Source organism: Rhipicephalus sanguineus, chromosome 11 (assembly GCF_013339695.2).
Source record: "Rhipicephalus sanguineus isolate Rsan-2018 chromosome 11, BIME_Rsan_1.4, whole genome shotgun sequence".
NCBI classification, from domain to species: domain Eukaryota; kingdom Metazoa; phylum Arthropoda; class Arachnida; order Ixodida; family Ixodidae; genus Rhipicephalus; species Rhipicephalus sanguineus.
In genome coordinates, this window is record NC_051186.1 from 2,274,958 (window position 1) to 2,291,012 (window position 16,055).

At 49.4% G+C, this 16,055-nt stretch overlaps 1 protein-coding gene across 4 annotated transcripts in view; it reads left to right on the forward strand.

The window, feature by feature from the left end:
- LOC119373212 (papilin) overlaps positions 1-16,055 on the forward strand; it is a 142,571-nt gene that overhangs the window by 104,443 nt on the left and 22,073 nt on the right. For all 4 annotated transcript variants that reach the window (XM_037643220.1, XM_037643222.1, XM_037643218.1 and 1 more), the window contains one exon: positions 9,633-9,703. In XM_037643220.1, the coding sequence (XP_037499148.1) occupies positions 9,633-9,703 (71 nt within the window). The remainder of the gene's footprint in view (positions 1-9,632; positions 9,704-16,055) is intronic.

Consider the following 16,055-nt stretch of genomic DNA (forward strand, 5'->3'; position numbering starts at 1 on the left):
ATGTCAATAAAAAGTGAGAGAGTTAAAGAGACCCTTTAACACCTTTCCAGACCTCATTGTTTTACAATTTTTACTTGCGGGTTGCATAGAATGAAGGCTGAAGAGATCAGTGCAGCAAGAGCGGCAGCGATAGGGTCACGCAGTCCGAAGTTATTCAGCCTAGAGTACTCAAAATTACAATAAAATGGAGACCTACCCTCGACTTGATTTTCGCGGGGTCACCTGATCCCGTTTCACTTGCCCTGTGACGTCTGATGGCGCCCCAATGAAATGAACTGAAAGATCCTACGTACGGGAAGCTTGCATACAATGTTGCCCGTTCTTTCCAACATAATGATGACGCCGTTGCGATAGTAACAAACAATGCGGTGCATGAAGAGTGAACTGCACGCGCGAACCGAGGTAGATCGCGATCGCATCTATCATGTTTTGTAGTTTTAATCATCTTTCTTATTGCGACAGCGTCTATATCAACGCTCTTACATTCTTTCCCTTCAGTTTCTTCAAACAACGGCGCCTGGAGCGTCACCAGCGCGTTTCCTCCAGCGCCGTGGCTATAGTGAACTAGATTCACTATAGCCGTGGCGTTCGGCGCATTCTTTGCCCGGGCGCTGCAGTTTTAAAGCTGAAAAAGTCTAAGATCGTTCGTCTATTTGGTGTTCAGTGAAAAAAGTATGCTAAAGATAAACTAGACCCAATGATAACCCCTTTTGTGATGGAACGCCGTGAATACTTCTTACGTTACATTTATCCAATCATAGGCATGCGCCCATCTTCGTCATTTCCGCCCGATATAGTTCTGGCGAGCGCCACTACGCGTTGATGCGGTCAGCAGCGATGTAGGCGCTTCAAAAAAAAGTGTTTCAGGGCTCCTTTGAGAAATTCAAAAAGCCGTGGGATAAAGATTGTACAAATTGAAAATAAAAAATAATAAAAAAAGGTGTTGAAAAGTTGGTTTCAGTGGTCGGTAGCACTAGCAGCGTACTCTTCCGGTTGCTTGAATGAATTGTTATAGCGCAGTCATAATAGCACTGCGGCATGCCCCAAACTGATCAGCTCCAAACGACAACAGGCTAGAAGTAGTAAGTGGTAAACCCAGCCTACCAGTCGGCATTTCAAGAACCATTCTACGAGGTGAGGCGAAACGGCGGCCTGATAGAAAAAAGTGATCTATTGTTTCCGGTTCATTGCAAACTGCACAGAGATTAGTTCATGAGAAGCCAGATTTATGAAGGTAATAATTTCACAGGGGAACTCTACAGCGAACGCTTGTGAGGATCACCTCGCATTGACGTGAAAGACATTTGGTGGTGTTCCGTGGGAACTGTACTCGCCGGTACTCCTCTGATTGTATGAGAGCTGTTTCGGTGTTTTTTTTTAATAACAGACGTTTGAATCGCTCACCGGTAATAAATGAAAACAGGGGTACTACATGCAACACCAGACCCACTAAAAACGCCATAGTGAGTGACTCAGCTGCTTCATTTAGAAAGATTCCCACATGCCCGGGGACCCATACCAACCAACCTTCTGATATGGTACATGGTAAAAGGCTCGAAAATATTTTAAGTAGATGTGATTGTTTTGCGAATGTTAAATGCATACAAACCGACAAAGCATCTGTAATAATGAGAACTTGCGATTTTTGAAAATTTAGTTTTCTAATAGCCAATGTGACTGCCGTAAATTCTGCAAGAAATATTGGGGTGAAGTCGGGTAGTCGCAGAGCAGAAGACCAACTGAGCTGCTGGGAGAAAAATGCCCAGACCGGCCTCCTGAATATTTTGCGCTGCGTCCGTAGAAATTACAAGGTGAGCAGGAAATTGACCGATGTGGTCTTGAAGCAGACCTTGGAGAATACGCTTTGGAAGCAATTTTGGCATTTTTGAGGAAAATATCATCAAAAACTAAATTAAGCTTCAGCGAACATGTTTTTGGGGAAGCTAAGCGCGGCAGAGAAACTTGTAGGTCCGACAACAGCGACTCGACGAAAATGACTTGAGGCCTTCGATACCGTTGCCACGGATACTTGAAGAATGAATCGGGGGATGTGATAAGAACTGTCTGGGAATGGGAGAGAGATGCATTGTAGAGCTTTAAAAACGTCTGCACGGTAAGCTGCTTAAATATCGCATCAAGTGGAATGATGCGAGCTTCTAAATGCAGCACACTAATAACAACACATCTCGGTAGTCCAAGACACAGACGTAGCGCTTGCCTTTCTAACATTAATAGAGGTCTTAATTTGTAAGCAGCAGAACCGGAAAAAAAGACGCAACCGAATTCCAAATGGGGTGCACATAAAGTTTATATATCATGAGTAAAGTTTCTGTAATTCCTGAATTTTTATTACAAAAGCGGCGCAACAAACCCATGGCACGTTCTGCTTTACGAGTGTTTATTTCAATTTGTTATTGCCAATTTAAATCGTCAACATAAACAATCCCGAAATATCTTAATGACGTTATTGCGGGATCTGTTCGTTTCGATAATTAAGTGAAACAAAAACGGGATCTGCCAAAGGTAATACGAGCACAGCGCATTACACTAACGTTGAGCGAGAAAAATAGTCCGTCAAGCCATATCTCAAGCTCCGTCAAATGACGGAGCCGACGGATGACGAGAAATCAATATACCGTGTTCAACGCTGTCATAGGCTTTTGCAATATCTAATGTAACTAATGCAAAAATCTGACCACATACATCTGCAAGTCGAATTCGGCTTTCCAGTCAACATGAGCAGACCATATCGAACAACCCTTAATAAAATATATTTGTCTTGAGGAATTGATACCTTGACGAGAAATGAATTCGCTAAGCCGAATATGAATAATTTTTAAAAATTATTTTAACTGAATTTGAAGTTTGCGAGATATGCCGAATGTTGTCCAGGAGGCTCTGATTTTTTCGTAGCAGCACAACTTTAGCAATTTTCCACGAGCTCGGAATCCATGTGTACTGTAAGGAGCAGCTAACTATGTTCAAAATTTCATCGGGATAGGAATTAAACATTACCTGGGAACGCTGTCACTTCATCTTCGTCTCCCTACACATAGAGAAATAACCAATAAAGTGGACGGGAAATGGCTCCCACCGTAGCTCAACCGGTGGGGCATCACCCGCGTAATGCGAAGGTTATGGTAATGATGCTCGTTGGTGGAATGTTGTTACTTCCCTTTTATTTCAGATATCTCACATAGCTTCCTTATTTATCAATTGACTTCATGTGAAAGTATATGTCGTGTGGCTTCTTTATGAGGAGTTTTAAATAATACGTGCTCAAGCATTTTCTTCAAAACCTCTGATTGACTTTCGTAATTTGTCCATATCTAGATGAACTAGAAAATCACTGTGAGCTTTGAACTACGCAAACGTGACTGATCAGCTTAGTTATGTTCGGGGGAGGATTTCACCAGTGCGGATCAACGGTGACTAATCGGCAGACGGCGCCCGACGGAAAAGGGGCGCTCAGAAGGGCCATTAGGCCGCTCACCTCTACCCGCGCCTTTATAGCCGAACCCCGCGACCTTTTGTCGACCGCTCCCTTCGCGGCGGAGTCACCCGTGCGGTGGAAGCGATCCCACGGAGACTGACAACGTAAACAATGTGTCGCCGTCGCGACGGTCCTCACTGAATGAGCACCGATGTGGTTTTGCGGTAATTACAACAGGCGGCGGCATCTTGTCGCAGACAAGGCTCGAGACGGCATTGTAAACTGGGCACGTTAGTGTGCTGTATTTCAGTGTACTTTGACTGTGTATGTGATTGATGGCGTTTTTAGTTAGCTTGCCGCATAGTGAGGGCAGCAAAGCGTGAGAACGTGGAGGCGGAGACACGTCTCTGAGAGACACAAAGTTCTCTCCTTCATTTGTGAGGTATCAAAAAGGGTTGGTCCCGTAAGGCGGTCTCAGACGAGACAGGGTGGATTTAAAGGAAGAAATAGGAGAGGAGAGAGGAGAGCTTGGTGCTCGACGGAGAGATTGAGGAGGGGACAGAGGTCGTGCTTGGCGACGACTCTGATCCAGGGACGAAAGACAGAGATATTCTCTTAACGGCTTGAACGCTTGGTGCGGGCCCAGCCCAGTTGTTGTCGTGAGAGCTGTTCAGTGGCCGCCCCGGTCTTTGTTTTGGCATCAAGTGTAAGAGTGTGTAAATAAACTCAAGTTTGCCAGTATCTGAACAACCGGGCCTGTCCAGTCCTTCAACGTGTCGCCACGACCATCCGAACCATCGGGATCACCTCCGTCGACCCAAACTTAACTGGCGCAGCCGACAAGATGACGTGGCGGCTTCCTGGAGGACAATGAGACATCCTGCAGTCCTGTGTATACACACATAAACCTAAGCAAAGAAAGGTGGTGCGGAGAACCGAAAAAAAAAAAGGTACCTCGGAACGGCGCATGCAAGTATGCTGTTCGAGAAGGCTGAACGTGAGACAACACCGAGTGCGGCAATCAACTGAGCTGCAGTCAAGATCGGCAGCGTCCTCTCCCCGGACATTGGCACCTCACCCGGAGCGGCTGGCGACTGCTGGAGTGACGAGGATTGCGAGAGGCATTGCACGATCGACCGTCGTCCCAACCAATAAGGCAGAGACTGAACGGTACGAATACGTCCAAGTACATCGGAAAGCGGCTCCCATGATCTGCTGACTGAGGCCTCGACGAGGAGCCAGCGTGGCGACGCAGCTACCGACAGAAATCACAGGTGGGTCCCTGCTCTGTTTTCTCCGGGAGCACCATGGCGACTAGGGTGACCAGAAGTCAGAGGGCAGATGGGACTAGTGAGAACCACGAGCTAGATCGTGATGAGGCATCGGTAGATACTGATAGCGCAGATGTGCGCGCTGTAGAAAACGCCGATCCAGCTGTACAAGTTCGTGTAAAGGAGCTGGAAATAGAAGCGCTAAAGCTCCAAATCGAGCTGCAAAAATTGAAGCTTCAATCGCACGCGAGCATTGAAGTGGGGCGGAGCGACAGGTGCGGTTTAGCGCGGTATGCGGATCAGTAGCGATCAGTTCTTCCGCCAGTGCCGGTTTCCGATGAGCTGGTGCCGGCGTGGTTCTGGAGCGCTGAAAACATCCTGAGAAGCTGCGAGATCCCTGACGAGGTACAAGGCGCTATCATAGTGCCATTTTTGAATAAAATTAGCCGCACATTGGTGGCAAATCGAGCTGAGGACCGAGTACTTTCGTACGAGGAGGTTCGCGACCTCGTCCTGCATGAACTAAAGCTCACCCCTGAGGAGTACAAACGCCGCCTTTATGCCTGCCGGAAAGGAGATGAGACGTGGGGACAGTTCGCCACTAGGCTCGAGATTTGCTTGATTATTATCTCCGTAGTAGAGAGGTCAGTAATGTTCAGGAGCTGCGGGCATTGCTCATTTCAGACTTGGTCAAGCACTGGGTCAGCCATACGTGCTACAGCACGAGACGGCGGAATGGCTTCGACCTCATGACCTGGCGAAACTGGCGCAGAAATATGACGAGAGCACGAGTAATCGAAAGTCAGGTAAAACAGCCAACGGTAGTTCGAAGAATGGTGAAAGGTTCGATCGCCGCACGACAGACAGGCTATCGCAGGGAAACGAAAGAACGGGTGTCCGATGCTATGCATGCGGCGAGAGCGGGCACTATCGGTGGCAATGCTCGCAAACTACACCTCCATCCGCGGAACAGGAACAAGACCGTTTCCCTACGGAGAGACTCGCCGCGAGGGCAGCGTGTGAACCGGCAGTGGAGAGCATAATCCCCGAAAGGTGCTATGCCGGTGTGTCAAGATTAACATGGATCGACTTGATAAGTTCGGGGCGCAAGTTCACCGCGTGCTTAGATTCAGGATCAGACATAACAGTGATCAGGAAAGCGTTAGTTCCGGAAGGGGCAAAACTACAGGGAGTAGGCAAAGTGAGTTTGAGAGGGGCATTTCGGCAGGCTGTCCCCGTTGACCTAATGTACGTCCCTTTGGCACTGCATATCCCAGAGGGAGGCACTACTCCGGAGCTTATGGAACTGTGCGCGGTTACCGAGAGACTCGCGGAGGGAGTAGACGCCCTATTACCGCCAGACACGCTGGAAAAGCTTAAACAAACGCAAAGAGAAGCGCGGGAATTGGCTGTTCACATAGTGATAGCGGAGCAGAATGCCGCTAAGGAAGTCGATCGTGAATGTGAGATTAGTGTTCAGGAGACGCCGGAGCACCAGCCAGATTCAACGGGATCGCGAACAGGGTCTGCGGCAGAAGGACACGTAACGGCGAAGGAAGCGGGTAATGAGATGTTTGGAAAAGAGCAACGGGAGGACAGCTCCCTGCGATTGGCATGGGGGGAGGCGCGTGAGGGTACACACGGAATGTTAATGGAGGGGTTATTGTTCCACTGGGAACTCTTGAACGGGAGGCATTGTTATCAACTTGTCTTACCTGAAACACGTCGCAAAGCAGTGCTGGAGCTCGCTCATGATGCACCTTGTGGTGGGCATTTTTCAGAAAAGAAAACGAAAGGGCGCGTTCGTAGTGCATTCTTTTGGCCAACAATGGCGGCCGACAAAAAAAAGCATTGTCAACCTTACCTTACCTGCCAGAAATTCGCGAGTAGAAAGGAGGCCGATCGAAGGCCAATCACTTAATAAGTGCGCCGATGCCTTGTCGCCGTTGGACAGCGGGGATTTCTAATGGCAGCTGTGACTGGAGGGGAGGCCGTTAATATAAATTTTGTTTTTGGTCAGTACTTTAACACAGACCCCGTTGTGAAATAAGAGTATGTTTGTTTTTTTTTTTTTTAGATTAGCCAGACAGCAACAGCATTGTGCCTAAATGTTGACTAATTGTCATGGTGCTTCAAGGAATGTACAGTACAGGGTCCAACCTGCGAGGACGTTCCAAACAGGCGCGGGCGTGCCTGCTTGAGTGCATTTTGGTGTGTGTGGGAGGGGGGGGGGGATGCAACAAACCCCCTCGTGCGATTATGCGTGACTTCATGCGTTGGACTGAACACAAACATTAGGGAAGGGGTGCATCCGGCATGACGCTCGGTAGTGATGTTGGGGAATCTTCTATAACGTATTTAGTGTTTATCTTTGTGCGATGTTATTTGCTTACTTGCCTAAGTTGTGATGAAACTGGGCCACAATCTCGAAACGTCAGCGCCCTTGAGCGTGAATACCCCTACACTCCGCCCTCGCATGGAATTTTGAAGTTGAATGTACAACAAGCGTACATACAACATTCTTGGGTTGGAAGGAGTTATGTTCGGGGGAGGATTTCACCAGTGCGGATCAACGGTGACTAATCGGCAGACGGCGCCCGACGGAAAAGGGGCGCTCAGAAGAGCCATTAGGCCGTTCGCCTCTACCCGCGCCTTTGTAGCCGAAGCCCGCGACCTTTTGTCGACCGCTCCTTTCGCGGCGGAGTCACCCGTGCGGCGGAAGCGATCCCACGGAGACTGACAACGTAAACAATGTGAGTTCCGGAAAAAACGTCCCCGCAAAAATGTCCCCGGAATATACGTCCCCTGAATAAACGTCCCCGGAAAAAATGTCCCTGGAAATAACGTCCCCATTTGCGTTGTCGGAAAAAACGTCCCCAGACGGGCCATCGAACGTTGCGCCTTCCAGTCGCCAATTCTTTATTCTTCAAAGCAAAAAAAAAGGATATGCTCGAAGATTGCAGTTCATTGAAAGAATACAGAGCCATAATGACATCAACTCGCCCAGCTTATCTATATAAGTGTAATGTCAGATGCCATATCACATACAATGCGCATGTCAGAAACAGTGTTATCTAGGTATTACACGCGCCTAAACCGACATAAAGGGGTTGGCAGTTCAGCGCCCATGCATTTAATCCGGAGGCAACAGTTTGGTCGCACTAGCGCTCTCAAGGTAAGTGTACGCATTCGGTACCTCATCCGATACTTGCCCTGTTGTTGACTTAAATGACACGGTACTCATTTGCAGAATGGAAAAAATGAATTCGAACAAAGGAGACACGAAGCTGTGGCTTGGGGGTTATATGTACACAAGACAAAAAGATACTGCCTCACGCACCCGCTGGCGTTGTGTTAAACGTAATGAATGCAAATGCGCTTTAATTACGTACAAATCCTCAAGAAACTACCACCTAAGTGTTCACCACAACCACCCTGCAGATAACGCTGCGATTAATATCGCAAAACATAGCTGACAACATAGCTCGTCTGCGGCGAACACCTGCCACTTACCCCTGCTATGTGGAACGTCTACTCGGCCACTCTTGATGGAGGGCATAGGACCAACAATCATGCGGAGGCCTGGAACAGAAGGCTGGGAAGCATCGTTGGCCACAGCCGCCCAACAGTGTGGAGGGCCATTGACGCCTTGCGCTCAGAAGAGGCCACAGTGACGATGAAGATGACCCAGTCTCGAGTCGGTGCACCCCCAAAGAAGAGGAGCAAATCAGCGGTCATGGCCATGCAGCAGCGTGTTGATAACCTACGTGAGGACTATACTGCCGGGAAGACGAAAGTTGAAGATTTCTTGACGGCTATTGGACATAGGGTTCGGTTTTAATTTGATTTATTTTTGAGCACAATTTGGCCGAAAGTTTGAAAAGTGTCGAATAAAGAATGCAGTGTTTTGTCAAGTGAGTTCGCACAAGATTGGTTTTTCGGTTAATTTTTCACCTGGGGACTTTTTTTCCTAGAGAGCAATGCCAAAGGGGACGTTTCTTCCGGGGACGTTTATTCAGGGGACGTATCTTCCGGGGACATTTTTTCCGGGGACGTTTTTTCCTACACCAGTGAGGACCGTCGCCGTCGCGACGGTCCTCACTGAATGAGCACCGACGTGGTTTTGCGGTAATTGCAACAGGCGGCGGCATCTAGTCGCAGACAAGGCTCGAGACGGCATTGTAAACTGCGCACGTTGGTGTGGTGTATTTCAGTGTACTTTGACTGTGTATGTGATTGATGGCGTTTTTAGTTGGCTTGCCGCATAGTGAGGGCAGCAAAGCGTGAGAACGTGGAGGCGGAGACACGTCTCTGAGAGAAACAAAGTTCTCTGCTTCATTGGTGGAGTATCGAAAAGGGTTGGTCCCGTAAGGCGGTCTCAGACGAGACAGGGTGGATTTAAAGGAAGAAATAGGAGAGGAGAGAGGAGAGCTTGGTGCTCGACGAAGAGATTGAGGAGGGGACAGAGGTCGTGCGTGGCGCCGACTCTGATCCAGGGACGAAGGACTTAGAGATATTCTCTTAACGGCTTGAACGCTTTGTGCGGGCCCAGCCCAGTTGTTGTCGTGAGAGCTGTTCAGTGGCCGCCCTGGTCTTTGTTTTGGCATCAAGTGTAAAAGTGTGTAAATAAACTCAAGTTCGCCAGGATCTGAACAACCGGGCCTGTCCAGTCCTTCAACGTGTCCCCACAGTCATCCGAACCATCGGGATCACCTCCATCAACCCAAACTTAACTAGCTTGCTTCCGTTCTTTTCCAATTTCTTAGTAATACTGTTAACCTTAACTCGGGAGGGTAACAACGTATTTTTAGCCTATATGAAATGAGGCAATGTTTCCGTCATAACAATCCAGGAGTGGGCTTGAATATTATAGCCTCGAATCAGCCATCACTACTACTAATATTGACGTTTTGTTTACTTTTTTTCAGGACTCACCAAGCAATACATCAAGGAAAGATCGGTAAAGAAAATGATAAAGAAATCATGGAGGTCAGCATAGGTAAAAATGATAGTTCATCTCTATTTCAAACATGAACGTGAGATGTACGTCCATAGCACCGTGCTCCATAGATGGATGTGCAGCTCCGCCGTACGTTACAAGGGCTCCCACAACCCAAAAGTCTAAATTTAATTTTCGTGTTGTAATTGCGAACGGGTCGAGATGGAATTACAGGCCTTTGATGATCGAGATCCAGATAGAATTACAGGTAATAGCGGAAATACAGGCCTTTGATGATCGATATCCGGGCCTCACTCGTCTGGCTCTTTTATTCGCTACGCTCCGTTCATAGGCTTGTCTCTCCTGCTCTCCTCGACGTACGAGGGCGAAGAGTAGGGAGCACGCGTACCTGCTAGCAGAAACGGTGCCTCCACGACAGTGCATCCTCGACGAAAGGCGGCGCCGACATCGCGGCACTCTACTAACAGACGAACAGGTTCCTCTTCGACTAAGCGGCAGCGGTCTGCTGCTGGAGACGTCGCACATGCCCCGTCACGTCGTCCGCTGGGGATACCGGAAAGCGACAGAAAGGAACACGGGATCTTTTTTTTTTTTTTTTTTTTTTTGTAGCGTGGCAGCACTGCTAGCGCTGCTGCGTATTGCATTGTTCATCGCGACTGCATTCTCAACGCGATCTGCGTGCTTACTTAGAATGTTACAACATATTAGAGGTGGTTAGGGCCCCTTAAGAAATACAGTTTCCGCAATGTGCAATGCAATTCGGCCGGCATTACAGCCTTCGCCATGGATGCCACTATGATGACTCCCACTTCCATTTCGGCGCCCAGCCTTTACGTCCGACATCCATGTGTTTTTGGCAGTTCGGTATGCTGCTACGTCCTCAGATTCACAAATGCGAGATGCACTGTTCATGGTGTGACCCTACACTAAGCTTCACACATCAGGTGCAACACTCTTTACGCTATACAATAAGTTCGGACAGCAAAATGTATAAATTATCAGCAAAATGTTAACTCCGCGGGTCTAATGGTTGTCTTTCTTGGTAGTAAGTGCTCGTGCGAGCTGAACGACGACCCTTCGCGTCAGGCATCTAGACAGGTTGGAAAGAAAATATTGGTAACTGAGAACAACAAAAAGTTATGTGGAACAAGATATTGATAGCCACATAACGGTGTTTAATTCTAATGCTCAAAACATCTTCATGCATTACTCAGCTAAAAAAGTCAGTTTCGCCGCAAGGCAGAAGCATTGAGTGTGATTGAAACGAATTGCCTTTCCTACAAGTCGCGCGTGCCAGCATGCGTCGGCACAGTGCATCACGGAAAAAAAGAGCGCCAAACTGAGTAAACCACGTTGTATCTGGCAAGGAATGTTATGCCGCGACACGGAAGTTAGCAGCAACTGAGAGTAACAGCGCGCCCAGCGGACGAGTGGAGAGAAGACCTGCGCATGCGCGGCCCGCTGCGAAAGCCGGCGTCTTTACGGAGTGAGCTGCTCACCCGCTCATTTCGTCTCCTCAGCGAAGCGTGCGCAGTGGACGAGCGTGCGAGCGTTTTCCAAGATGAGATGACAGCCCGCAACACAAGCGGCGGTGGCACCTTCAATAAATCTAATAAAAATGCCTTTTGTAATATTCTTTTCGCAGTACCTTCAATTTTATTCGGCATGTGACGAAGCAAAGCCTGTGCTCGATCGATAGCAACTTCAACCTTGTTCAACAGGTGGCGCCGCAATGCGCTTCGCTGAAAAAAGCGGGGCGTCGCTCAGCTATCACTCTTCCTTTCGTGCTGCGCTCCGTTGCTCTCACCGCTCGCACCGATGGTTCGCAAACCCGCCTAGCTATTACTCACTAATAATCCCTTCGCTGATAGCGTACCGCATTCGTACCGCATTCGCTCAAAGCGGGCGCGTAATCTGAAGGAATTCCTAGTTCAAGCCGTAGAATACCATGCACGAACGATCCTCGCAACCGCACAAAGCCCTGTGGTGCGCGTGTTTTACAGCGAAAGCTTATGAGATCACAACAAGGGCAGTTTTTGGCGCCGTAGTTGTCCGCCGCCGCCGCCGGTGTCCGTAACCACTATCGTGCGAAATATGAAAAAAAAGAAATAAGAAAAAATATCCGGAACGGAAAGACGTTCGAACCTGGGCCCTCTGCGTGGGAGCCCAGTGTTCTACCTCAGAGCCATCCCGGTGCTTGAAACTGCTTCACGCCGGGAAGGAACCGCATTACTATAATAATAATATTGCTACGGGGAGAAAAAGGCATCGAAGGTTATATTTACAAGGTATATACAGAGGACAAAGCCAGGCATACAAGATGGAGCCAAGTCCGCGCAGATTCAGGGAACGTCGTCCTCTTTCATGACGTCTCCCTCTTCGTCTTCGGTAGCGCTTCGTAGCATCACCCACGGCGGCGAAGGCACCGACCCGGTGCTTGATTGGTCCGACTGATACCGCTTGAGTCGAGTGACGTGAATAATTTCAGGGGGTCGCGCTATGGTAGTGTCCAGAGTTTGACTTCGTACGTGACGTCGGTGACTTGGCGCAAGACACGGTACGGACCAGAGTACGGAGAAGTCAGCTTCTCGCACAGGCCAACTCGCTGTGACGGCGTCCAAAGAGGGACCATGTCACTAGGATTGAAGTGGATATCGCGGTGGCGGGCGTCGTAGATGCGTCGTTGTTTTTCCTGCGAAGTGCTAAGACGAAGGCGGGCAACCTCGCGTGCCTCTGCAGCTCCAGCGATGGCATCACGAGCGTACTCAGATGTCGTATCAAGAACGGGAGGAAGGAGCGTGTCGAAGGGCAGCGTGGACTCTCGTCCGTAGAGGAGAAAAAATGGAGAGAAACCTGTGGAATCATGCCGAGACGTGTTGTAGGCAAACGTTACGAACGCCAGAGCTTCGTCCCAGTCACGATGATCTGAAGAAACATACATGGCGAGCACGTCTGTTATAGTTCTGTTCAGCCGCTCAGTTAGGCCGTTGGTCTGAGGGTGATACGCAGTGGTGAACTTGTGTTTTCTGGCGCAAGAGTGCAAGATGTCTTGGACTACCTTGGATAGAAAGTATCGACCCCGGTCGGTAATGAGCTGTCGAGGAGCGCCGTGACGAAGGATGACGTCTTCGAGGAGAAAGTAAGCGACGTTGGTAGCGCAACTGGTAGGGATAGCCCGTGTGATCGCATACCTAGTGCTGTAATCTGTGGCAACAGCTATCCATTTGTTTCCACTGATAGATAGAGGAAAAGGGCCGAGGAGGTCAAGACCAACCCTGTAAAATGGTTCCGTTGGTATCTAGATGGGTTGAAGGCGCCCTCCTGGAAGGGTGGGTGGTGTTTTGCGGTGCTGACAAGGCTTGCACGAAGCGACGTAATCGCGAACGGAGCGGTAAATACCAGGCCAAAAGAAGCGACGTCGAACACGGTCATAGGTCCTTGAGACGCCCATATGACCAGCGGTTGGAATGTCATGCAACTGTGCGAGTACAGTCTGACGCATATGTGTGGGTATAACCAGCAGCAGGTCAGGTCATTCAGGATGCATGTTGTGACGATATAAGATGCTATCTTGAAGCACAAACATACAGAGAGATGGAGGAGTTGTGGTTCCACTCAGCCGGTTAATGATATCTCTCAAGTGAGGATCACGTCGTTGCTCGTCTCCGATGTTGGCGAACTCTTAAAGTGCCAACACGAAGGTAGACTCGCCGCTCTCAGAAGGATCTGGTGGGTCTACTGGATGACGCGACAAGCAATCTGCGTCCTCATATTGGCGGCCCGTCTTATAAACAAAGGTGAATGAATATTCTTGCAGCCGTAAGGCCCACCGACCCAGCCGTCTAGTAGGATCCTTTAACGATGAGAGCCAGCATAAGGCGTGGTGGTCGGTGGCAACGGTGAACGGCCGTCCATACAAATATGGGCGAAATTTGCCCACCGCCCAGACGAGCGCAAGGCATTCGCGTTCGGTGATCGAATAATTGCGCTCCGCGGGTGACAAAAGACGGCTAGCGTATCCAATGACACGGTCGCTACCATGCTGTTGTTGAGCCAGAACAGCACCAATGCCATGGCCGCTGGCGTCGGCACGCACTTCTGTTGGAGCGGACATATCAAAGTGGCCGAGAATTGGTGGCGACATGAGGCGCATGGTTAGTTCTGTGAAGACACGGGCTTGTTCAGGACCCCAGGCAAAAGCCACATCTTTCTTGAGTAGGTCCGTGAGAGGGCGCGCAATGTCAGCGAAATTGCGGACAAATCTTCGAAAGTAGGAAAGCAGGCCTACAAAGCTGCGAACGTCGTTCGCACAGGTCGGCACAGGGAAATCCTTGACTGCGCGAACTTTTTCTGGATCGGGACGAACGCCAAAAGAATCGACAAGGTGTCCCAGGACAGTAAGTTGCCGGCAGCCGAAGTGGCATTTCGACGAGTTGAGCTGAAGTCGTGCCTTGCGGAACACAGAAAGAATTGTCGAGACACGCTCGAGGTGTGTCTGAAAAGACGGCGAAAAGACAATGACGTCATCGAGGTAACATAAGCAGATTGACCACTTAGAACCGTGAAGGAGAGCGTCCATCATTCGTTCAAAGGTAGCTGGGGCATTGCATAACCCGAACGGCATCACTTTAACAAATGCGGTCTTTTCACGGTCCATGTCGTCAACTGCAATCTGCCAGTACCCGGAACGAAGGTCAATCGAAGAGAAATACTTCGCACCACTGAGACATTCAAGGGCGTCATCTATCCGCCGTAAGGGGTACATGTCTTTTTTAAAGACGATAGTCTTTCTTGGGGAACTTAAACGCAGAAATTTTGGTCTGTCTTTCTGTCTGTCCTTCTGTCTGTCTTTCTGTTTGTCGGTACGTCCCTCAATTCAGCCACTCGGCCAAAGATGAACCACTTGGCCAAAGTTGAACCACTTGCCCAAGGGCCAGCCGTCTTGAACTGGTACAGCTGTTCATACTTGTGAACGTTGTCGATCAAAAAGTAAATATCATGCATATCTGAGGTGCAACATCACTAGGTAAGTATTAGGTGGCGTGTTCCTTTCATAGAAAATGCATATATACGTAATTTTAAGGACCCTAGTTTCTTAAGCTGCGCTGAAAATGCATAAGAATGGAAGCTTGAGCGAGTTGGTATGCGTTCATCTTTGTTGAAACAGCGCTCACTAGACGACGACGAAGTAAAAGAAGGCACAGGACAGGCGCTGCCTGTCCTGTGCCTTCTTTTACTTCGTCGTCGTCTAGTGAGCGCTGTTTCAACAAAGCTGAAAATGCGACTGCGCTGAAATTTGCCTTCCTCCGTGCCCGTCGCACGAGCTCATTGTTGTGTTTCGGTTCGGTTCTGTATTGCACTGTACGAATGCCATGGGTTGGTGTGAAAAACTTTAGTTTTGAGAAGGCCAAGAAGGTGAAAAAAAATATTTAAAAAATGAAAAAGCAGCGTTGTGGGCGGCCTTCAGGCTGCGGTTGTGGGCGCCGCTCTGGCGTTCCTGTTTTACCCCAGGCGACGTGTAAATAAAAGAGTGTGTGGAGAGGTACTCGTTGAGTGCGGACGTTTCTCTGCTTCAACGCTTCGCGCCAAACCGCGTTTCGGGCTGGCTGGCGTCCCCGCTGGTCGCGTTTGGTCACCGCCGGTCTTCGCCTGCTGCTGCTCCGGGACTACCAGCACGCAAACACGCACTCATGTTTCCCGACGTATTGCCAGATGGGCGTCCATATCTCACACAGCGCCTCTTCTATCGTCTTTTACACGACATTTGCAGCGAAGCACGCAGATACGCGGCCAATTTTTTGTTACCTTGTTGAGATTTCGGTAATCGACAGACACAGAAGCGCCAGCTGTTGTCCTTCTTCCTGACGAGCACGACAGGGGAAGCCGAGGGGCTTGAAGAAGGTTCAATGATGTCCCGGGCAAACATCTTGTCGACTTCTTTCTGTGTGACTTGGCGCTCAGTATGGTAAACATGATAGGGTCGTCGGTGGATCGGGTTATCATCGCCGGTGTTGATTCAATGCTTCACAACGGTTGTGTGGCCCAGTGGCCAGTCGTTGAGGTCAAAGATGTCCTGGTACGACGCGAGAAGGGCACGAAGGGCGTTCGCATGTTCGGCCGGGAGGTCCGAGGCGATCATTTTCGTCATGCTTTCTGATGAAGTTGGATCCAAATCAGGACGGGTCGGCAATTGTGTATCCCCTGTTAAAGCGGGAATGTAGTAGTCGCAGGCCGGGACAAGGGTTGCAAGGGAGATACCCTGGGGCAGCACCTGAAGGCTTAGTTCAAAATTGACCGATAGGGAGACATCGGCTTGGCGTGAATACGGATGCGGTGTGCGGGAACGTGACATTTGCGCAGAGGAGGTAGTATTGGGGGGACACGACGTAAA